The sequence below is a fragment of the Lutra lutra genome, chromosome X (assembly GCF_902655055.1).
Source record: "Lutra lutra chromosome X, mLutLut1.2, whole genome shotgun sequence".
Classification (NCBI taxonomy): domain Eukaryota; kingdom Metazoa; phylum Chordata; class Mammalia; order Carnivora; family Mustelidae; genus Lutra; species Lutra lutra.
The window spans coordinates 23,663,990-23,688,497 of record NC_062296.1 but is presented as its reverse complement, the minus strand read 5'-3'; the positions used below and the strand labels follow the sequence as shown (position 1 = coordinate 23,688,497).

The 24,508-nt window shown below is 36.3% G+C and overlaps 1 protein-coding gene across 6 annotated transcripts in view; it reads right to left on the bottom strand.

Moving 5' to 3' along the window:
- TENM1 (teneurin transmembrane protein 1) overlaps nt 1-24,508 on the bottom strand; it is a 785,443-nt gene that overhangs the window by 294,406 nt on the left and 466,529 nt on the right. For all 6 annotated transcript variants that reach the window (XM_047716031.1, XM_047716030.1, XM_047716033.1 and 3 more), the window contains one exon: nt 13,670-13,908. In XM_047716031.1, the coding sequence (XP_047571987.1) occupies nt 13,670-13,908 (239 nt within the window). The remainder of the gene's footprint in view (nt 1-13,669; nt 13,909-24,508) is intronic.

The window sequence follows — 24,508 nt, the reverse complement described above, 5'->3', positions numbered from 1 at the left end:
TTTTGTTTTGATAAATTTTATTTTATAATAAGATACAGTTTCTCTTATAATTTTTGACCTTTGGTAAAGAGCAATTTAAAAAATATCAACAGTGCCCTTTGTATAGGGGGTTTGGTATACCCCTTAATTTTGTGATTCACTTTTATATCTGAAGAATTCTGAAATTCTACCTCTTGCTTCCTTCTTTTCCCTTCACCATCAAGCCTTTAAGGGACATTCTTTCCAAGTCAGTTCCCCTATGCCTTCAGAAGTTGTGGTTGCCAAGTTAGCAACTCTAGTTCTTTATGCTTTAAAGCACATTCCACATTTCAGTTTTTTCAGTAGCCAGTGTTCCCAAATCCAGGTCTGAGATCTGTTCTCAGTAGCTGTCTACTAAAGGTGGGGCATCTTGTTAATGGAAGTTTTACTTTATTAATTCTGCCACCACTAGGCATCAGCTCTCTTATTTTCTCTCTATTTAGTTTTTGACTCTGGGCTCTGGTTGGGGCTATAGAGCTAGGTTTGCTTCTTTTGGGTGTTTATTTCTCTTCTTATGTGTAATTTGAAGTATGTAGAACTCTCAATCTCCTACACATGCTATTGAACTGGCTCATGTATGGTTTTATTTGCTCTATTTGTTGATTTGCATTTCTTTATGGAGGACGAGGTGGACAGATTTAGATTTAAGGGATCAATATTATTCTACAGGAACTCAGAACTTATTATTAGTATCTATTCTTATAATTATGGAATATATATGTAGACACACTTGAACATTGTGTACCCAGTACTGATAAGACATTCATTTGAAATGAATCTCTAATAGTGAGGATATGTTATAATTTTACCTGTTCAGTGTTCTTTATGTTCAATTCTACATACCTATGAGATAGTTGGCCATACTCAGGGCTATCATGCATAGCTGTGAACAGGGCAGATTTACTAATAGGGTGATTGAGTTGTGTTTTCAGGTGTGTTTTTTGGTCCTATATAATTCTTCCTCCTAAACCTCTAATAATAAATTCATAATGATTATCTCATTTCTTTAAGTCAAAGTAGTGATGGCAAATATATTTCAACTTCTGAGTAAACTCTGCAGAATCTAGATTAGGCAATAAGGAACGTTTGTTCCATTTGATTACTTATATCTTCTATGGGTCTGGGAAAGGGAAGTGATGATATTAATGTCAGAGATTTGCCATTCCTGGCTTCCAACTCTGTCTTCTCTGTTAAAATGCAAATAAATCTTAGGGAGATATAATGCATTTTCTTTGTCACAGCCATTTTTACTTCAGTGTGAATTATCATATGGGTTGTAAGCTTAAATACCTTCTTGGAAGGAAGGTAGGTAATATGAGAGAGTGACGACAGAAGGATGCGTATTCTGATGTACTGGAGAGTTCATGATCCTCTTGAAGAAGTCCCTATTTAGCTCTATTCAATGGTTGTCATATTATTTTTGCCACACAAAAGACTAGAATAGTGCCTGGCTCATAGCTACTCAATAAGTGCATAGGCAAATGGGTGAATGCAGGCTTCAGTATGCCAGAAATTTCTATTTTTCAAGAGAGACTAGAAATTTTATATAAAGCAGAGATTTTATGCAAAATCTTCAGACAAGTTTTTAAATTAGTTGACAACATTAACAAATTCTGTGTGTCCAAGAAAAACCTGTCTAGTTCATCAGATTCATTTCTGAGTTCAGATTTTATTAGGGAGTAGAGGCAAAACTAGCTTCCTGATTTGGGGGATGGAACAAAATAGGAGATTGAAAATGTAGGCTTTGGTAATGAAATAGAACAGAGCTAAAATATGGAAAAAGTGACTGAGTTCATGACCTTGGCCTCATTTGCAGGAATGCTTCTGAGATAGTCAGAAATCTAAACATTTTTGTTCTTTTCTACCTACTTAAGTCACAAAAGAGATATGCACAATAATTTCCTATAAAAATAGGACTATATTCACCAGTTGGCTATGTATACTAATAATTAAGTCTGTTTTATTTGGTTCAAAAGACATACTTATTACTGGACTCTATAAACCCTTTTAATCATTTTGGGGGAAGTATATGTATGTATTTACTCTTGATTGACCACTGAATCTCTTATTTTGAAAATTTAGCTTCCTTGCCCCTCCTGCTAATGGGTTCTTATCTCTGCATTTTATACTTCCCTACTTTAAAAGGCTAGATTAGTGCTTATCATCAAAGAGAGTAATGCCAGCTAATCCAAGGGCAGGATTTGGTCAGCAAAATTAAACTAAAAATATACAGCAGTCAGGAACAGAAACCAAAGATACTAAATGGCTTGTATGAGTTTTATTCAATCTTGAGAAGGCTGTGTTTTAGGCATGACAAAGAAAGGTATTTGTACCAGCTGGCTTTCAAATTCTCCCACAGCCTTCTATGTTGGTAAATCTTAACCAGTGCCATCTCTGAAGTGACCTCTATGATAATCCTTGAGCATGGGCTGTTATAGCCTTGGAGTCGCACTGAGCTTGCGCAGTGCTTTACTACATTTTCCCACTGGCATAAAGATTTGCACCTCCGAAAAAACAAATAGTTCACCTAGGTTCAAAATCCATCTGACCCTTCAACTACTTATGGACTAACTGAGGTTAGATTTACCACAAGGTCAAAGATAATAAAAACATCTTGGCTCTCTGCGAGCCGGTGGCAAAACTACTTCATGATTTGATAACTTCAGAGGATTTGGATTAATTTGAATTCTGTGTCTGGAGGTAGCAAATGATCTTTCACGAAATGCCTCCATTTCAAAAATTTCCACTTTCTTTCATAGCACAGTTTACTCGTTCCTAATTTCTTTAGTGTGGATATCTCTCTCATGCACTGTACAACTGGCATTAACTTGGTGGCTTGTTACAGTAAAATCTAAAACCTTGGGCGCCTGGGTGGCTCAGTGGGTTAAGCTGCTGCCTTCGGCTCAGGTCATGATCTCAGGGTCCTGGGATCGAGTCCCACATCGGGCTCTCTGCTCAGCAAGAAGCCTGCTTCCCTCTCTCTCTCTCTCTCTGCCTGCCTCTCCGTCTACTTGTGATCTCTCTCTGTCAAATAAATAAATAAATAAATAAAAATCTTTAAAAAAAAAAAAAAAAAAAAAATAAAACCTTGTATCTACCATCTCTGTGTAATATCATTTTCATCTAACTCCATAATTTAATAGTTAATTCTGCAAAGTACCTGGGGATAGGCTATACACAAAGGACGTTATCCAATATCATTGTGTGCCATATTTGATATTTATGTCTAATTACAATAAAATTCAAGATCAAAGGGAATCTAGATGTTTCCTTCAGTGAACAAAGGCCAAAACTGAACTAAAGTTGAAACAAGGTTGTCGACAATGTAAACAATGGGGCTGACTGATTTTTGGTGAAACCTTTGAATATCAAAAAGCAAAATCTGCCTCTTCTGTTCTAAGTGGTAGAACAGCACAGATTGCTTGCTGTCAAAATCACATTTGCATTCAGTTCCAGCCACAGCTACAACTAGTTTAGGTAAGAGTTCAGCAAGCTCTTCTGACGTTCCATACACATTATGACAGCCTTCGGTTTCCTAATCATTTAATTAGGAAACAAAACTCGTTTAATATAAAAGAAATGGAATCAAGAGGGTTTTTTTTTGTTTTGTTTTTTTATCCCATGTCTTTTCTTATTTAAGGATTTCCTATCATTTGTGAGGCCCTTCCTTAGAAACTCACATAGTAAGCAGTTACTCTAGAAGTTAACTATAATGTGTTATAGATGGCCTACATTTCACTAGATTGACAATGCTATGATGTGGTTTTGATCAGCAGAAAATTACAGTGGGTCATCTTGGACCCTCTTAATTTGTTCATTATTATCCCATAAAGATCAATAGAAACCCCAAGGAAGGAGATCTTGAGGACCCATACTGTGATCTGGAATTCCACATGTGTCTTGCCTATCCTGGGGGATCCAATATAATGCAATGCTCTTATTTAAACATTATCCATACCTTGGTGGGCTTATGAGTCTGCCCAGGGACCTTGTGAGATTATACCTAGCCAAGAATCTAGGCTTCCCTGAGCAAATTTCACCTGGAAGGAGTTCCTCATATATGTTTCTTGACTTGGTCTAAAATATATAAGGGAACCATATTTCATGGTCTAAAATATCTAAGGGATTCACATTTTTTGCACATTCTTACTCATAGCCATAACTACCCTACAATATCATCAAGGGGTCTAGACATTTGGACTGGCCTTTTGTTTAGCTTCTATCTTCCTGCCCTTCTAAGTTTGGTCCTTTGGCTGATCACTTCAAAAGCTATCACCAGCAACTATAATTTCCCTATCCCTTTGTCCTCTTGCTGCACTCCACCTGACAGCCTCTACTTTGGTGTAAACAATAACTGGCCCTTATTTCACTTAATAGTTCTTGAAACTTTAGGTGTTTTGTCTCCCTCCCTCAGCCCTTTACAAATATTTTAGCCTCAGAACCTCTTCATGCTCTTAAAAATTACTCAGCACACCAAAGAGACTTTGTTGATGTAAGCTATACAGAGTCAATACTAACTGTATTAAAAACTGACTGATAACTTCTTACCAGTATTTATTAATTTATTGAATAATAACAATAAACCATTAAAATTTAACATAATGTTATCTTGTGATAAGTCTATTTTATAAAATCATAAAAATGACTGAGATTAAATAATGTCCTCATGCCATTATGAACACAGTTTACTCTGTGGACCCTCAAACCAGTCTTGGGGTCCCTAGAGGTCCCCAGACCACACACTGAGGACTTCTGTTCTATTACCACCATTTAAGTTTCTCTGCAACCTCTTTAGTTGCTCTTTCCTAGTCTGCTTACCAGATCCTTCGTGCTTAGTCTTCTTGAATATTAGTGTTCCCCTGAGTTCTAGCCTTCACGCTTTTTTCCTTGTTCTACTCCCTTGATTTTTGTGTTCTCACTGATAGACACCTCTAAATGTTCAGTACCAGATATCTAATAATGTGTGAAGTGTCTTGACCTGAATATCCATTTTCACCCTTAAACCTCTTTCTTCTAACATGATGGCAGGTCTAACAGCATCACTACCTACCCAGTCTATAAGCCAAACAACCCTTCTCTCTTCTGCCTCACCTAAGCAGTCACTAAGTCAAGTGTGTTTTATCCTCTAAGTATTTCTTGACTCCATCTTCTCCTTCTCCATTCCCAGAAGTTTACGCTTTCACTCTCACTCACCTGGATTACTACGATACTCTCCTAATTTGTCTTCAACCTTTCAATCCTTCGACTTCCCAACCCCCATCATCCTACCTGCCAATTCCAACTTTCTGTTGCCATCAGGTGATTTTTCTAAAAGTGAATCCAAGCAAATAATTTTCTTGCTTTTATGAAAAACCGTAAAAACACCCTATTCCCTCTCAGAATAAATTACAAGCTCCTTAACATGGCTTAAAGCGCCTTTCATGATCTGCTCCTGATTACTACCTTCATTTCCTGCCACTCTCCCATGTCCTCCATTGGTGCCTCCTCGGCTTTTCCCATATACTTGTATTTAATAGAACATATTGTGCCTTTTCACCTCTCTGTAATGGGAATATTGCTAAGCCCCAAATGAATGCATCTTCACCCCATAAGATGCCACCTCTTAGTTTTGACTGTGATGAATCAGATATTCTGTTGCTGAGACTGGCCTTCCACACTCTGGCTGTTCTATATGAGAATTCAGCCACATTTCTGAAGTTTAAAATGGGTTAACCTGCCATCTGTTTCGAAGCCATTGCTCTAATTTAGTATATTTTTATTCACTTCAGAGTAAGTATAGCTTAACGACTTATGCAATGTGGGTCTAAAAATATTCCCCTAACATATAATATATATGTATTATATATAAAATTTGGATGAAGAGAAAATTAAACAAGAATGAAATTTCCTTTATGCAATGGAGTTCACATTATTTACTTTGAAATCAGAGGCTTCTTGAGACTTTTTTTCAGAATTTGCAAAATTGATTCTTGCTATTCTAAAATTTCTTAAGCATATAAAGCTGCAAAATTACTAACATTCTGTCCAGTCCTCTTTTATTATGCCTTCTGGTGGATCTTTATCTATTTCACAATGCCTTATTTTAATTTCTCTCCCTAGGCTAAGAAAGTGCTGTATAGGAAGTACTTAATAGGGTGAGTGCCTCTTCTTGAGACAACAAAATAATCTCTTTTTAAAAAGATTTTATTTATTTGATAGAGAGAGAGCACAAGCATGGGGAGTGGCAGGCAGAGAGGGAGGGAGAAACAGGCTCCCAACTGAGCAAGGAGCCTGAGGCAGGGCTCAATCCCAGGACCCTGGGATCATGACCTGAGCTGAAGGCAGATGCCTAACCAAGTGAGCCACACAGGTGCCCCTAAGATTTTATTTTTAAGTAATCTCTAGACCCAATGTGGGGCTTGAACCTACAATCCCAAGATCAATAGTTTCATGTTCCACTTACTGAGCCAGCCAGGTGCTCCCTCCTTTTTCTTTTTAACAAAATAATCTCTTGACATAAGACACATGTTTAGTACTCACTACTCATTCACCCAAGAAATTCTCTCTCTTACTCTATGTTTTAAATGCACAGCATGCTAGAGTTCCAAGAAAAAAATAAGTACAATATTTGCCTTTTATTGAAATGCCTTCATTTTGAGCAATGGGTGCTAACCACAGTTCTGCAAATTAGTTATATGTGATACAGATTCTTCCTGTTATTTTAGTATGTTTGATTTGGATTGAATTTATACTTTTATTTATGACAGGTAAAAGTGCCTCTTAACATCGTGGGGATAAAACTTATGGAACATATTATACCAAAAGGTGATGTCAGATGAAAATATAAATCTTTTTTAAAGAGGAGTTCTGATAAATGCATGATGGCAGATTTATAATTAGACTGAAGTTATACCACCATTTCCTAGATCTCTTCTTAGAGAGATTGCTAGAAAGTTAGTAGATTCATGGGTAGGAGGCAAAGTCAATGTTAATGTAGAATCTGTCATCATTATCATGAATGGGTCCACGAGAGTGAACTGGAAGTAGTAATAAGTATTAAACAGGACACCAAAAGGACTGATAATGGTCTATAAGGATAAAGTAAAATGCTTTTTAGCATTTTATGCTGAGTCATTTCTTGAATGTTATAAGCTATAATGTATTTTAATGAAAATGTGTTTCAACCCAGATATGGCCTCCAGATAGAAATACAAAACCATTTGAAGGGTGAAAACACCAAGGAAAAGGGAAATTGCTAAAATAAAGGCAAAGTTACAGATATTTTAGGCCAGGCAGAAGGAAACAACAAACCCATTAGATGATTCTTATGAAATAGACATTCCAGCTCTGAAAAAGTTGTTTCAGATGACTTTGACAAGAAGGGAAATAAAAGTAGTTCATGTTAGGATAAATTATATGCTCATTATGCTTACCTTGGCTCAAATTAATAATCCTAATAATAATCCTGTTCCACTGATAATCATTAATCTTGATTTAGACCTGCTAAGCAATGTTCTAGGCATTTTACATGCTTCATTTCACTTAATTAAAAAGAAAATCCATGGGGAAGGTATTATCAACATTCCCATTTTATAGACGAGGCAACCGAGGCACAGAGGTATTAATAAAATTACTAGAAAGTGATGAGATGGCTTTTGCTAAGCATGTGAATACCCAACTTTTGTATCAACATGGATGGGACTGGAAGAAATTATGCTGAGTGAAATAGCAAAACAGAGAGTCAGTTATATGGTTTCACTTATTTGTGGAGCATAAGAAATAACACAGAGGACATGGGGAGATGGAGAGAAGAAGGAAGTTGGGGGAAATGGGAGGGGGAGATGAACCATGAGAGACTATGGACTCTGAAAAACAATCTGAGGATTTTGGAGGGGTGGGGGGTAGGAGGTTGTGTGAGCCTGGTTGTGGGTGTTATGGAGGGCACATATTTGCATGGAGCACTGGGTGTGGTGCACAAACAATGAATTCTGGAACACTGAAAGGAAATTTAAAAAATAGATAAAAATTAAAAAAAAAAGGGCTGATATCCAAGCTCTATAAAGAACTTCTCAAACTCAATACCCAAAAAATAGATAATCAAGTCAAATAATGGGCAGAAGACATGAGCAGATACTTCTCCAAAGAAGACATACAAATGGCTAACAGACACGTGAAAAATTATTCATCATCATGGCCATCAGGGAAATTCAAATCAAAACCACATTGAGATACCACCTTACACCAGTTAGAATGGCCAAAATTGACAAGGCAAGAAACAATAAATTTTGGAGAAGTTGTGGAGAAAGGGGAACCCTCTTACTTTGTTGATGGGAGCGCAAATTGGTGCAGCCACTTTGGAAAACAGTGTGGAGGTTCCTCAAAAAATTAAAAATAGAGCTACCCTATGACCCTGCAATTGCACTACTGGATATTTACCCCAAAGATACAGATGTAGTGAAAGAAGGGCCATATGTACCTCAATGTTCATAGCAGCAATGTCCACAATTGCCAAACTGTGGAAAGAGCCAAGATGCCCTTCAAAAGACAAATGGATAAAGAAGATGTGGTCTATATACACAATGAAATATTATTGAGTCATCAGAAAGGATGAATACCCAACTTTTGCATCAGCATGGGTGGGACTGAAGGAGATTATGCTGAGTGGAATAAGCCAAACAGAGAAAGTCAATTATCATATGGTTTCACTTACTTGTGGAACATAAGGAATAGCATGGAGGACATTAGGAGAAGAGAAAAATGAAGGGGGGGAAAATCAGAGGGGGAGATGAACCATGAGAGACTATGGACTCCCAGAAACAAACAGAGAGTTTTAGAAGGGAGGGGGACTTGGGGGGTGATCCTGGTGATGAGTGTTAAGGAGGACACGGATTGCATGGAGCACTGGGTATCATATGCAAACAGTGAACCATGGAACACTACATCAAAAACTAATGATGTACTGTATGGAGACTAACATAAAACAATGAAATAAATAAATAAATAAATAAACTTGCCCCCCCCCAAATAAAAAGCTCTCCCATTGAAAAACAAACAAACAAAAAAACCTGTGTGAAGGGGCATTGTGTATTGAGATTTGATGGGGGGGGGAACCCTCCATTTCTATTCTTTACATTAAAGAAAATCTAAGTTCTTGAATTTTCTGAAATCAAAATTTGCCATATTCTGTTTTATTTCTTCATTGTATTGTGAGGTTGTTATACTTTCTTTGAGAAGAAGACAAAATGAACACATTCTACGCCTCTCATTCTATCTTTTCCAGCATTTCTTACTCCACTGTAATGGCTCCAGAAAGCAGGGCAAATTGGATCAGTATAAAAGAGGCACAAGAAAGCACTAAAGCAATGTTACTCAATTTTGGTGCAGAGAGCAAAGTGAAGTAGGCCCTTTGCCCTCTTGAATCGTTCCATCCCTAAACTTTTGATCAAAGTACTGGGCTCAACATTCTCTGTCCCCTAAATCTGTATTAATATCCATTCTGGTCATATTTCCACATGTGGGCTATATAGTATGTCATGGCAAAGAGAATTATGGACTTAAATTATTTCATCTATAGAGTTTGGACACTCCCTACATACCCTGAGGGTGGGATGAACAGCTTCTAATTTCATGGCAAAGGAAAAGGAACATCCAAGTCATTAACTGATAGTATTGGTTTTGAGAGCCAGAAATCCCTACTCTCCTCCAACACATTCTGTACAGCAGGCCATTTGAATCCAGGCACAATGTATTCCTGTGAGTTTCTACTGCCTTTTATAGAAAGTGCTGACTGTGGATAAACTTGATCAAAACATCAAAGATTACCAGAGAAGCTGCATTTGTGCCCTTCACAACCATTGATGAAGTACCTTAACCTCGCCTTCTCTAGATGCCTTGCATGTGGTCATCTGTCTTCCTGACTACTACTTCATACAGCTTATTTGTAAATTCAAGCAAATGTGTTTCTGACTGGCACTGATACATCACTGATGCCAAAATATCAGAGAGGATGAAGCATAAGGACATATTTTTTGATTCACATGGAAAATAGTACAGATTTATGGGAAAGTGATGACAATAGCCATTCCATGATATCTTCATATAATTAGTATCTTTCCATGCCTCCCTTTACCAAATTTTATGACCTCAAAACTTATTTAAAGGAATTACTCTCTTGCTGACCCAAAAAACAGGGTGAGTAGGTGTGGGGATGGGGCTGGTTGCCCAAACAACTAGCTCTGGCTTTTCACGTACTGAATTTCCATAGTTTTCCAATGACCACTTACAGAGCCATAATGTCTACAGCATCTACTGATGTCCCATTGACATCAATGTGATTTCCCCCAGTGGATTGAGGGCAGCGCAGCTCAGAGACATTAGTATCTAAAGGTTATGTATAATGGATAATAGAAGAAAATAAAAGAGCAGAAAGGAATTTGCACAGGAAACAGAAGCAGTAAATAAGATTTTACTTGGGTTATACAGCAACTGCAAAGGGGGATTGAAAAAAAAAAAAACCTGATGACTCTTACAGACTCTGCAAGAGTGGAGAGTGAAATAGTTTCATATTTTTGAAATGTAATACTTTTTTACTTCAACCACAGAAAGCCACTTGAAAATCATCTTGTATGTTACAGTTCTTATGTGACATCTTTCACCTGTATGCCTACTGATGATTTCTTACTCTACCCTCTTGAGGTGGTTAGCAATACAGCACAGATGGGGTAAATAGAGGAAGGGATTTTAACGGGCTTATCCAAATTCACGTAATGTTCAGTTCATGAAAGAACTTGGAAAAAAGTTCTGGCATTAGCCATTAACATCTCATTTTGAACCCATTCAACCTACTGTGCTACAGCAGTTAGCCTGATATTTCTACATCTAAAAAATCACAAAGTAAATGATTTCGACAGATAACTCCCACCAATCAACAAAGCTTAGCTGCACACACCATTGCAGTGGATGACCTGGTAAATGTAATTTACTTTGTAATTTAGTAAGAAAAAATTGGTGGATTTATTTAGCAGACTAAGAAGTCAGTAAGCTGCAGAGTTTACCGGAGTGTTAGAGGGGCAGCAAGACCTAGTGCTGAAGAGTATGAGCTCTGGAGTCAGTCCACTCTGGCATAAGGCTAAGGATCCCACTTCTCAGGGATGCGATCTCTTAATCTCAATATGACCTTTATGGAAACTCTTCTCTTTGCTGTGCTTCAGTTTACTCATCTCTATACTATATATAATACTGATACCTGGGGCGCCTGGGTGGCTCAGTGGGTTAAAGCCTCTGCCTTTGGCTCGGGTCACAATCCCAGAGTCCTGGGATCAAGTCCCGCATTGGGCTCTCTGCTCGGCAGGGAGCTAATTCCTCCTCTCTCTCTCTCTGCCTGCCTCTCTGCCTACTTGTGATCTCTGTCTGTCAAATAAATAAATAAAATCTTTAAAAAAAATACTGATACCTGCCCCTAAGGATTGTTGTGAGAATTAAAAGAACTAATACAAGTAAAATGCTTAGCATTAGTCATTTCTGTCAACATATTTCCCCGATAGGATTGTTATGTGCCAGGCAGTGACCCTGGTGCTCAGGGTCTGAGTTTTAATAGTGAAGCATAGTTATAAAGCATAGTTATAAAGAGAATGATGATGACAACACCAATAATAATATTTAACATTTATAGTATACCTACTGTGTTTTGGGTACTATTCCAAGTTCTTTAGTTATATTGACTCATTTAATTCTCACAACAACTCTGTGTTATAGGTACTGTTTTAGGCCCATTTAACAGATGAGGAAATGCAGGCCTTAAAAGGTTAAATAATTTGCCCAAGCTACCATGCCCAATAAGGGGTAGAGGTCTGAAAATCCATATTCATAACGACCACACTATGTTACCTTACTGACATGTCGAAATCATATTCTATTGTTCACCATGTAAAAAAGGGCAGACTTTGAAATGACTGAAATGTTCTATTTTCACTTACGAAATCAATAAATATACAAATGAATAACCAAGTCTCAGAGTATATAATACAAGTTTCAATACCAGAGTGGTTATCATAATAAATTTAAATGGAAACAGGCTTGAACACCATCTAACTTATTAATAAAGAGCTTGCTATTATCTGGATTTGTTTATACCAGGGGTTAGGTCTTATATCTAAAACATTATCTCTCTATATAGTAACAGGAAATAGAAGATAACCTGTAAGATAAGAGTTTGTCTCATAATTGAACAAGAACATTTAAAAGGGCCTCTAACATATTTAAACTTCTCAAATTACTCCTTGTTTTGAATGATTCCATATTAAAACTGGGTTTGTATTATAGTACTTTCTCATCCCATACCTTTATTCCTTCAGCATTATTTATCACTACAGGCTATTACAAACCAAATAAACATACATGTTGGGTTACCTTAAAATGTCTGAGATAAAAGACAAATATTTAATATTATAGGTAATGTTATCCACATTTAATAGAAGCATTGTTCAAATGTATTCAGATAGCATGATAAAAATATAAAAGAGATAATTATGAACATCAATATAGGCTATGATCCTATACTGTTGACATTATCAGTGACTTCCCTACAAAATAAATCTATTAACTTAGAAGCCCCTGCTCTAGGACTCCAATAAATCTGGTTATGGGAACTTTCTTATTGTTCACATTTTGAATAAATCAGAATACACCAAACTTCCCTTATTATTTATGATTATAAGAAAGTCTAAACCCATTGTAATCTACTTCTCAGAATCATATTCATTATATCCTCATGAGTAATTCTGCTTCAATTAGGAAGCAGGGTTAAACCTGAAGAGAAGTCACCAGTGCCATACCTGGATAGAATTTCTTTCTACAATGATATTCTATTCATTCTAGGAATAGTGCTTCCACAAAGTGCATGTTTCTTTAGTTAATTTACATTTTAGACTGCAGAACCACTCAAGCAAAGAAATTAATGTTCAGTCAAAATAAAATGCCATCCCGAAAAATCAATACAATTTGCTATCAAGTGAGGGTGACTTTAATCAGAGTGACTCCAGAACAATATTTTTCTTAAACGTGTGGAAAGAGTGCTTCACAACTGTTTTCTCCTTTACTTCTCTATAGTATCCATACAATTCCACAGCCATTTACCTTGTGAAAATAAGAATATATATTTTTTTAAATTCCAGTGTAAAACTGAACTCTTGGGGAGAAATTATGCCCTGGATTTTCTGATAGCTTCCAAATAACTACTACTTTAATGAAATTGCTACCTGAAAATCCAGTAGCAGTATTATTGTTTAACTATAATTTAAGAAGCTATTGTAGATTGGTACTTATGACTTCTAATGAGAAAACCATAACAACCTTTTAATTGAAGGGAAAATGGTTAACTACAGTAATTGCAATCAATAAGACTGCGTTAGTAGTATAAATATTTCTTCTCAAAAAGCATTCCTTACTCTCCTCAGCAGTATTTAAAGTTAGGAAGTGCAAAAAAAAAAAAAAAAAAACCAAAACAACATTCATTAGCAATCCATTTGTTATTTATAATACTATAATACTAAGCCTTGCTTCAAATTCTAGGTCTGAGTTAAGAGCGACCCTCCCCGCGTCCCACCCCAGACCTCCACCACAAGCAAAACAAGATTTGATTAAGAAGAAAACAGGCATTGAAGAAACGGCTTACCAATCACATAGGCTAGCAGCAAGGCCAAAGTCACCGTGATTGCAGTGGCGCTCAAGGCCGTGCACTTCCAGTTGCAGCACCTGTAAGGTTTGTTAAAGGTAAAGGCAGGTCTGGAAAAGGTGCTTCGAGGAAGTGGCCTGGGAGGGGGTGAGTACACGGTATTGGACGTCAGCGGGTAGTTCTGACTGGCTGCACTGAAGATAGCTGAGGAACCAGATCCATGTTTAAACAGGAAATGCCTGGGAAAAGGAAACAAAAGTTGGGGCTATAAAAACCAAAGCCAGCACTGGTTGTTATATGCAACTGATGGATTCTTGAACACTACCTCTGAAACTAATGATGTACTATATTGACTAACTGAATTTAAATGAAAACAAACATCCAAAAAAAAAAACAAAAACAAAACCAAAGCCAGTTGTTACAAAAACACAAACCCCACTCATTTCCAACAATCACACTTTGACAAGCTCAGGAAAACTAACAGTCTCAAAATTTTCATATACCTAACATTTAATTCCAAATTGCCTTTGGTGGTCTCCTTTTGTTTTCTCATTTAGACCTTTAGGAGGCAGAAAGAGATCCTCTGTTCCCTGACTTGCTGGCTAGTGAATTTCTCAAACTCTTCAGTGTTGACATTCACATTTAATGTTATTCACTATCCTGCTCCTTTTTGTTAAATATGATACTCAAGAGTTGATTCAAAAACAAATGAGAAGTATCATCAGGCATTTTTGAAATCTGAATGGTCTAGAAACCAGTATATTTATTTAGGGCTTAGCTTTCACAGACATATTTTCAAGCAATATTTTATTATAAAAATTGTCAAACATACAGCCAAGTTGAAAGGATTTTGTGTAAACACACATATACTTACCAACTAGATGCTACAGTTAACATATGACTATACTAACTTTATCACATACTTATCCATCTCTCCATTCCTGCCTTCATACATCAGTCCATCTTAATTTTCAAGCCTTTCAAAGTAAATTGCATATATCAGCATATTATCCTTCCCTTTTAACTTGCATATTATGTGGAGTTCAACATTTTTTTTTACAGATTTTTAAATGTAAAATTTATCCACGATGAGTTGAACTCTTTTAGATTCCACATATAAGTGGTATCATGCTGTATTTGTCTTTCTCTGTCTGACTTAGCTCACTTAGCATAATGCCCTCAAGGTCTATCCATGAACTCATAAAAACAGAAAACAGAATGCTGGTAACCAGGGCCTGAGAGGTCAGAGAATAGGAAAGATGTTTAAGGGTATAAACTTGCAACTAGAAGATAAGTAAGTCCTGAAGATCTAATGTACAGTACAGTCATTATAGACAACTGTATGTATTATAATCATCAAGCTTGCTAATTGAGATTTTAATTATTCCCACCACAAAGAAGAAATGATAATTATCCAACATCATAAAGGTGTTAACTAATGCTACAATGACAATCATGTTGCAATATATAAATGTATCAAATCAACACGTTGTACACCTTAATTTACATAATGTTATATGTAAGTATGTTTCAATAAAAAATTATACATGATGAAATGCACAAATTTTAAGTATACATTTGCTGAGATTTGACAAATGCAATCATCTGTGCAACATAAACCTATATCAAGAGAGAGAGAACATTCCCATCACCACAGGAAGTTTCCTCCTGCCTAAGTAAATCCCTACCCCACTTCCCCCAGGTAACTACTACTTAGCATTTTTCCTACCATGTATTAATTTTGCCTGTTTTAGAACTTCATGCTGCTGTCACGTCTAAATTACTATATGATGATTACTGACTGCTCATGACTATTGCAATATGGATATTTCATAAACAGTACTGATTTATGGACATGGAAGGAGCTGCCAAAAACAAATATATTAAAGTATGTTTTGTGCATGTACTTTACACTTACTGAATGCTATCTGCCAGGCTTTGTGTTAAACACATAATCTCAGTGAGTCTTCACTCATATGAAATAGGCTATACTGGGGCACCTGGGTGGCTCAGTCAGTTAAGTATCTGCCTTCAGCTCAGGTCATGATCACAGGGTCCTGGTATCGAGCCCCACTTTGGTGGGGGGGGGTCTCTGCTCAGCAGGGAGCCTGCTTCTCCTCTCTCTCTGCCTCCAGCTCTGCCTACTTGTGCTCTCTTTCTATCAAATAAATAAATGAAATCTTTTAAAAAAGAAATAGGCTGTATTATTATCCTCATTGTGCATTTAAGAAAATGGAGGCCTAAGGAGGTTTAAAAAAAACTTGCCTACATCCTCCTAGTACGTGAATGACAGAGCCAGAATAGGAACCCAGGTCAATTCGGTTCCAAAATCCTTAATCTTAACCTCTCTACTGTGCTGCCTGGAGCAGTAGAATGCACTGTTAAGCAAAACACATTCTAGTGTTACATTTTAATGTACTATAAGAAACCGCTCCTCTAAATAGAGAGCCAACATCACCCTGTCACACATGACCAAATGTATAAATTATTAAGACTATTATAAGTCTGATTTCCAACTTTCACTTTAAAGAACAAAAGCATATATATGTTTAGAGGAAAAAACAACTGTCTAAGCTACCAGTTCATGAAAAATCTCCACATTAGAGAATTCTGTGTTAGTACCATAAGGGTAAAGGTTACATAAAGGGCAGGGTTGCTGAGAGTAGTACACATTCACAAGCCTTTCTGGAGGGCAATTTGTCATTAGTATCAGAAGACTTTAAATATGCTGCCTACAATAATTTATCCTTAGGAAATGATGTGTCTGACAATGTATACAAGTCATTCATTTCAGTGTAATTTGTAATAGTGCAAATTAAACACCCAAGTGCTCAATAATAAGTACTTGGTTAAGTAAATTATTTTACAAACACATAAAATACCATATAACCATTACAAATGGTACTGTAAAAGAAGATCTCTTCACTAGGAAGTGTTTAAAGAGATCACCAAGGGAAGAAAGGTAGGTTTCAAAACAGTATGGGCAATAAGATACAATTTAAAAAAAAAAGATTTCATTTATTTATTTGAGAGAGAGAGAGCAAGAGAGGGAAAGGGAGAAGCAGACTCCCCGCTGAGCAGAGAGCCTGATGTGGGACTCAGTCCCAGGACCCTGAGATCATGACCTGAGCTGAAGGCAGATGCTTAAACCAACTGAGCCACCCAGGTGCCCCAGGATACAATTTTTAAAATGAAAAAAATATATACGCTCATGTAAAAATAGTAACTTGTGTTATCTTTTGGTATTTTTTTTTTGAAGTTCTCTGCCTTAAGCTTGTACTGCCTTTGTAACAAGTTATCAGAAAGAAGGTATGTGGGGTAAGTGGAAAAAATGCACTGTTTAATACCAACCATATGCATAGCTGGTTCTGTTTATGTGAACATGATTTACTGAGCACCTAGAAAATCCAGGCACTAGGCACTTTATGTGCAATATTTTGATCCTCATACATTTATGAGGCTGATACTATTAGTCTCATCTTATAGATGAAGAAACAGAGACCAAAAGAGGTTTTCAGCAGGAATAAAGTGGTGATAATAGTAGTTATTATAATGATGATAAGAGGTAACATTCATTAAGTGCTCACTTGTGCCAAGCATGGTTCTAAGTAATTAATAAACTAGTATATCATTTAATCTTCACAACAACCCCATTAAAATAAATATCTCCATTTACAGATGAGAAAAGCAATGCACAGAGAGGTTAAGTTGTCCGTGGTCCCACAGCTAGTAACTGGGGAAGTTGTCTCAAACACAAGCAGGCAGGCTCCAGAGCTGCCAATTGCTCTTAACCTTGACATCACTGTGCACTCTGCTGGGTGAGGCAGGTCATGGACACATTAAGGTATGAATGCAGACCTGTTAAGGCACAGAAGAAGCACGCGGGTAATACTGAATTGAGCCACGTTTACCCTGTTCCCCTTGGGAACAGTGACAAACATGAGAATGATAGCTAAAGAATTACAGAGTTGAAAGAAGGGATCTCCGTGATCATCTACTAGCCCAACACACTGATTTTGCAGAAATGAAATGGAACCAAGGCCCAGAAAATGAAATGGACTACCTAAAAGTAACACAGGTACTTAATGGCATAAATGAACTTGGAATCAGGGACTTCCAAAAGAATGTTATTTCCTCTGACCTGCCAACCAGTCTTCACTGGACTACCACCAGGTTCTAAGCCCCCGGGTTAACTGATCCAGGCTAAACAAATAACAATCCATTGAAACAGTACTACATAATACATGTCTATTCTTCCATATGTCACTTATCTTAAAACTAAGATAAGTTTTAAAGACCACCTTAACTATTTTGGATGAACGTGGAAGCATTTCAATGAAGCTACCTTTTAGTTGTTAAGAAGGAAAAGGAGTTATTACTGCTTCTAAAGGTACCTAAAGTATCCCCAGAATGGAGAAACAGTATATAGTTAGAAATAAGGAATAAATATATTGAAAAAGTGACTCACACCTTTATACTCCTTCCATTTAATTGTGTTATCTATCATCTATCTATCATCTATATCTATCTATCATCTATCTAGCTAAAGATTTTATTTATTTATTTGACAGAGAGAAAGCACATAAGCAGGGGGAGTGGCAGGCAGAGAGAGAAGCAGACTCCCCACTGAGCAAGGAGCCTGATGTAGTACTAGATCCCAGTACCCTGGGATCATGACCGAGCCGAAGGCAAACGCATAACCAACTGAGCAACCCAGGTGCCCCTGTACTTCCTCTTTAGTCCCTGAAACGATCTCTTCCATTTATAAGGAGGGGAATTTCTTCTTTACTGTTTGGTTAGGGCTCCCAGCTTATGTTTTCCCCCTCTGGCTATCTAATTTACTAGTGAGCAAGACATGTAACACTTTATGGACAGCAGAATGGAGCAGCCTCCCCATCTCCTCACCACTAACGAATTGGTGGTTACTGTGGAGGTGACAAGATGTCACTTAGGTATAACCAGTCCTGCACAGCAACACCCTGATATGTTCCTGTAGGATAAAAGGGAAACCCAGCAGTATGGGGTGCTTTTCACCCAGTGATTGGAGATAAAATCTTCGATCTTTTACATATTTATGAAGGAGAACAATCGGATTTTCGAGACAATGTAAGTGGCCCCATATGTTGGATATTGATTTGGTTTAGTATATCATTAAGGGGGAGAAAAAAGACAAAGAAAGACAGAGAATTGTTGGCTATTATGATGGCAATTACAAGCAATAATCAATATCCCCGAGCACTGTAATTTCATCGTGATATACACCAAAGGATTTCCAAATGCAGTTTCATAAGTAAAATATTACAGCATAATGAATAAATTCAGCAGTCGCAGCAGAGCAACATTTAAACTAATTCATATTTGAGTGGAATCCAAATCACAGCTCTCAGTGAGGGTAGATAATAAAATGAGTTCATATAGTAAGGTTCCTGTTTTCTTATTAACAAGCTGAGATTAAGATTCTTTGCTCAAGTGATCTATACTTTGATATGCATCATGAAAAATAGCACTGCAAATGCTACGTATTGTCAAAGGCTTTGCAGTCCATTGTTGGAAAGTGAAACTACTGCCTAAATGTGTTTTCATAGTCCCTGAAAAAAGTAGGAGCATAAAGACAAATGCGCAGTGCTAGACTTCAGCTATGTGCTCATAAAATCAGATCATCTGTCTAAGCACATTGCTTTTCCCTGGGGACCGGAGGATATACTAAAATGTTGCTATCAATTTCATACAATTGGGTTTTTTGCACAGAGCAAATGATAAAAATGCAGTTCAAGAGTTTATGTGTAAGTAGTACTCTCCTTTGCATCTGTTTTAATATTCAAGCTCAAATTTAAAAAGGAAAAGCAAGATATTGCCAAAAGGAAATGGGCATATAAGGAAATTGAGGAAAAAAAAAATCTTCAAGATTGATGAGACCCAGTGGTGGTAAGTGGGAATATAATAAATGCTCCTGTAAGGATTTTAAAATCATCTATAAAAAAGGGGAAAATGTACTCTCTCTTTTCAAACCCCTCATGCTACATAATTCTGAGGGTATCTGTTAGCACTAAATAATGTGATTTAATGTGGCACTTAAAATTCTATAGGAAATAGACAGAAATCTACAGCTTTCTAACAACAGATGCATAAGTAACCAATGAAGTTTTTCTCTTTTACATCTTGTAAACATGCTTATGAGATGAATATCTAAACCTGTATTCCCTTAGCTATAAACATTTGACTCATTTTTATACCCAGAAGAAGGAATTCAACTTATTTCCAGTTCACAGCTGAGGGTGATTTAAAAAAAAAATAAAATAAAACAGAAGACTGAAATGAAAAAGCCTTGAGTCAAGTTATTATGGCCAAATCACATTCAGATAGAATTGTGACATTTAGACATTTATTCATTTAAAAAATTATTAAATGCATTTTTATTATGATAAAAAACTACAAAATATAAAATTTACCATCCTATTTAAAATTTTTTTTTTTAATTTTAAGTGGGTTCCATGCCCACTGTGGGGTTTGAAAACACGACCTTGAGATCAAGAGTTGCATATTCTACCAACTGAGCCAACCGGGTGCACCCATCCTAACTATTTTTTAAGGGTACAGTTCAGTTCAGTAGCATTTATTAACGTTGTTGTGAAACAGATCTCCAGAAATTTTTATCTTGCAAATATGAAACTGTATACCCATTAAGCAGTCTCATTTTCCCCCTTCCCTCAGCCCCTGGGAACCAACCACTTTGTTTTCTTTCTATGAACTGGACTAGTTTTAGATACTTCAAATATGTGGAATGATACAGTATTTGTCTTTTTGTAGTTTATTTCGCTTAGCATAACGTCCTGAAGTTACCTCATGTGTAGCACAGGACAAGATATCCTTCCTTTTCAAGGCGGAATCATATTCTATTATATGTACCTACCACATTTTCTTTGCCTGTTGATATATCTATGCACATCTGGGCTGCTTCCTCTTCTTGCTATTGTGAATAATGAACATGAGTGTGCAAATATGTTCTTAGATCCTTTTTCAATTATTTTGAGTATTTGCCCCAAAGTAGGATTGTCGGATCATACAACACCTCTATTTTTAATTTTTTGAAGGATCTCCATATTATTTTCCATAGTGGTTACACCATTTTACAATCCCTCTAATAGTGCACACAGGCACCATTTTTTCTACATCTTCACTAACACTAAATTCTATTCTATTCTTTTCTTTTTTTCCTTTCTTTTCCTTTCCCTCTCTCTCTCCCATCCTTCCTTCCTGCCGTCCTTTCTTTCTTTCTTTTTTGATGGTAGCCATCCTAATGGGTGTGAAGTGACATCTCATTGTGCTTTTGGGTTTGCAATCCTCTGATGACTGATGATGCTGAGTATCTTTTTGTAGGCTTGTTGGATATTTTTAAAGCATCATTGGAGAAATGTCTATTCATAGGTATTTATTCTTATGCCTCCAAAAACGTGAGAAAATTTTAAAACACTCCATGCTGGGTCAGCCCCATTTTCTTCTCTGACAAGAACACCTAATGTTATTTTGCAGAAAAGTGTGGTTACTAGTCAAGATTATCAACCTCAGCAACTCTAGTTTGTCTTTCGTAGGTCATTCCTCATAGTCCTTTTTAGAATATGGTCCCCCAAAGAGTATTCATCCAAACTCTTTCTGAACCTCAATGGAATTACCAGCTTGGACAACCTCCTGGGGTAACAAATTGTATTTCTCTCCTAACGGCTACATAAGGGAGGATTTCATTTTACTTGCTAGAGGGTTCTTTCTTCCAAATTTTAAGCCATCCCTGCCCATATATCCCCTCCAAACATTACATACTGTTTATAAAAAAAATCTATACTCTCTCCCTGTTGTGTATTTTTAAGATATTTTTTTCTTTTTACAGGGTTTCAGGATACCCATCTAAGCCTTAATTTTTCTAGGTTTAAGCATTAGTTCTACTGTTTATACTAGAATGGCAATGCTGTATGGTTTAGATTGATATTGTAATTTTGCAAGTGAGGTAGTTTGTAGCTAACAGGAGAGCTATCTTAAAAATCTTTTTTGTGGCTATTACTCCCACTCTTCTTTTAATCAGAATATCTACCCTGCCTGTATTGTGTATTCCTTGAGCGCAGGGACTAAGTCTTAATTTCTACGTATGTTGTCTCATACTTCAAAGGTACTCAATGAATATATATAATGATTTGTATGATGCCTTTGCTTCTTCTAAAAAGCTCTTGATTCACTGTGCAGAATGAATGAGGCTTGGGAACTCTAAAATAAGTTTCACTTGTGAGCAAATATCTCTTGGTTTATTGAATGTAAAAGGGCAACTATAAGCTTTCATTTTGTTTTCACATAATCTAAAAGGAATGAATCAAAGAAATAGTTGATTCGTATTTCATCTCTTTTTGTAAGCCATTTGGGTAATGAATCATTGTTAATAAAAAATACTAATAATTAAAAATAATTGCTGCTAATAATAATGGCAACAGCAATGACCATACGCTAAACCACATCTATGTACTAGGCAACTCTGCTAAAATATCTTGTGCTTCCTTCTTACTGAATCCTCACAATAACCCCATAAAGGAAGGTGATATTGTGCAATTTTTACAGTTTAGGAGGCTGAGAATCAGCTACTAAAGTTAAATAAATTTCCCAAGGTCACACAACTGGTAAGTGACCGAGCTGGGAATCTACTTCAGTTTTGTTGATTACTGGACATAAGCTACATGAGAGTAGAAGTGTCTGTCTTATTTGCTGCTGTATCCTCAGCATCTAGAATGGTGCATAGCAAATAGTAGGTGCTCAATAAATATTTTTAAACTCATACATGAACAATAAAACCCATTTACTTAACCACTGTGCACATATTAACTTCATATTAACTTATGACATCACTGTTATGATTCATAATGTTAATCACTAGTGTAACAAAATCTTCTTAACTCATGTGATCATTTGGTATTTTCTTCTCAAACTGAATATATATGTTTAGTATTCCACTGAAGATGTTTTTATGGAAATATTTGTTTCAAGTCCTAAAATTACAGAAATAACAAAATGATATCAGGAGGGTACACAGTGAGCTAATTGTCATGTCTTCCTTTTTAGAATATGAAAGAGATCAGAACATCTTTTATGTAATAGTGTTATCAGACTTCCCTATATAAATTAAACATTTCTGTAACAGGATATTCAGGATATTCAGATATAAGTTTGAGCTATGCTGGCATAGATATATAAAGGCTGGAGAAAGAAATTATTATATATTCTGTTTGATCGAGTTGCTTTAGTAGACCCCAAAATAAATTAAAATAAACAATCATCCTCTATTTTATAATAGTGCCTTTTCAAGACACACTCTCATTCTCATTTTCCAAGTTAGATCCGTTCTCTGTAGATATAACTTTAATTTAAAAAATTTTTATTAAAAAATCCTACACTAGTTGAGGGATAAATATCAAATTAATATTTTCTATTAATGTAAATGTTCCTTTATGAAAAGGCTCAGGCCAAAACATAAAAATTATTTACTTAGATAAGTAAGCTTACCAATTTTTCATTTTCTTTATACTTAATAATTTAGTTCCTAAGGTATGCTGTGAAAGCTGTAATCTCTCTTCAAACTCAAAAAAATTTAAAAAGCTGTTGGTGGGTGAGATTTTGAATCCTCTTATAATTGTATACATCATTTCCATGAAGGAATAGTGGAATGCTGCTCCAGAGTTTTCAGTAGTTCATTTCCCAACAGGGACCATTTTAAATGGGAATAAACATGTGATCAAGGCAGAATTTATGGGTACATGTTTAAAATTAAACCAGACCCCAAACATTCTGGGATTTTTAAAAAGAAATCTTTGTTTTGGGAAGAAATTAGATTTTACATCTCTTTACAAAAACTCAATGTCCACTCCCAATTTTATTTATCAGAGCAACCTGCTGGTTTTATAGACTTGGTTTCACTGGTTACTTGGTTTATTTATTTATTTTTCTTTTTAGAGAAGTGGGTAGTGGGCAGAGTATTCTATGCCTTGATTACTTTTTTATTCGTCTTTATTTTCTACAGATATATATTTTCCCCATTTATGTTAAGAGCCAGGCGACATGGCAAACATTTCTGTATTTGTTTTAGTTGAACTGTAATCTATTGACAAGGACACCTGATTTTAAAGAAAGAGTACTCCAAAGGAGTATAATAAGAGAACCTAAGCATTTCCCACTAAGTTCTTCAGGTTGAAAATACAGATAATCATTCTAATGCACCGTTTGAAGGGTGTTGATCAACATTAGCCTTATATTAGCTTTCAGTGGTTTGTCTTACTCATACATGTGCATTAAAGTCAAATATGCTTTATAATGCTGCAAAGGAAGAAATGATACTCAAATCAGTCTCTAAACTATCCAGTCTAACATTTCTCTGAGGGACAGACTGACAAAAGGCACGGCTGTCCTGTGAACTATCAATCTCAAAATCAAAGAAACGGCCTGAGGCAGAAGCTGTCTGTTCCTCACCAGCATCCTTGTTTGCCTTATTTCCTGGGCACATGGACTATATTTCCCAGTCACATTTCCATTAGGTATGGTCATGTGAATTCTGGCTCATGGGAAGTGTGAGCAAAAGTGATATCTGATATTCCAGTCTTCTTCCCTAGAACTCTTCCATCCAGGATTCTCAGTCTCTTTACTCATCCAATGACTAAAAGACCAGACACAAATATTGGGGGCGGGGGCTAGTATGTTCATTCCATGGAATATTATGAAGTTGTATTTAGAATTTTCAACCACATAAGCATATTATGCTGATCATTGTCTCTCAGCAGAGCCTGGACAGAGCACCCTTATCCATGACTGCCC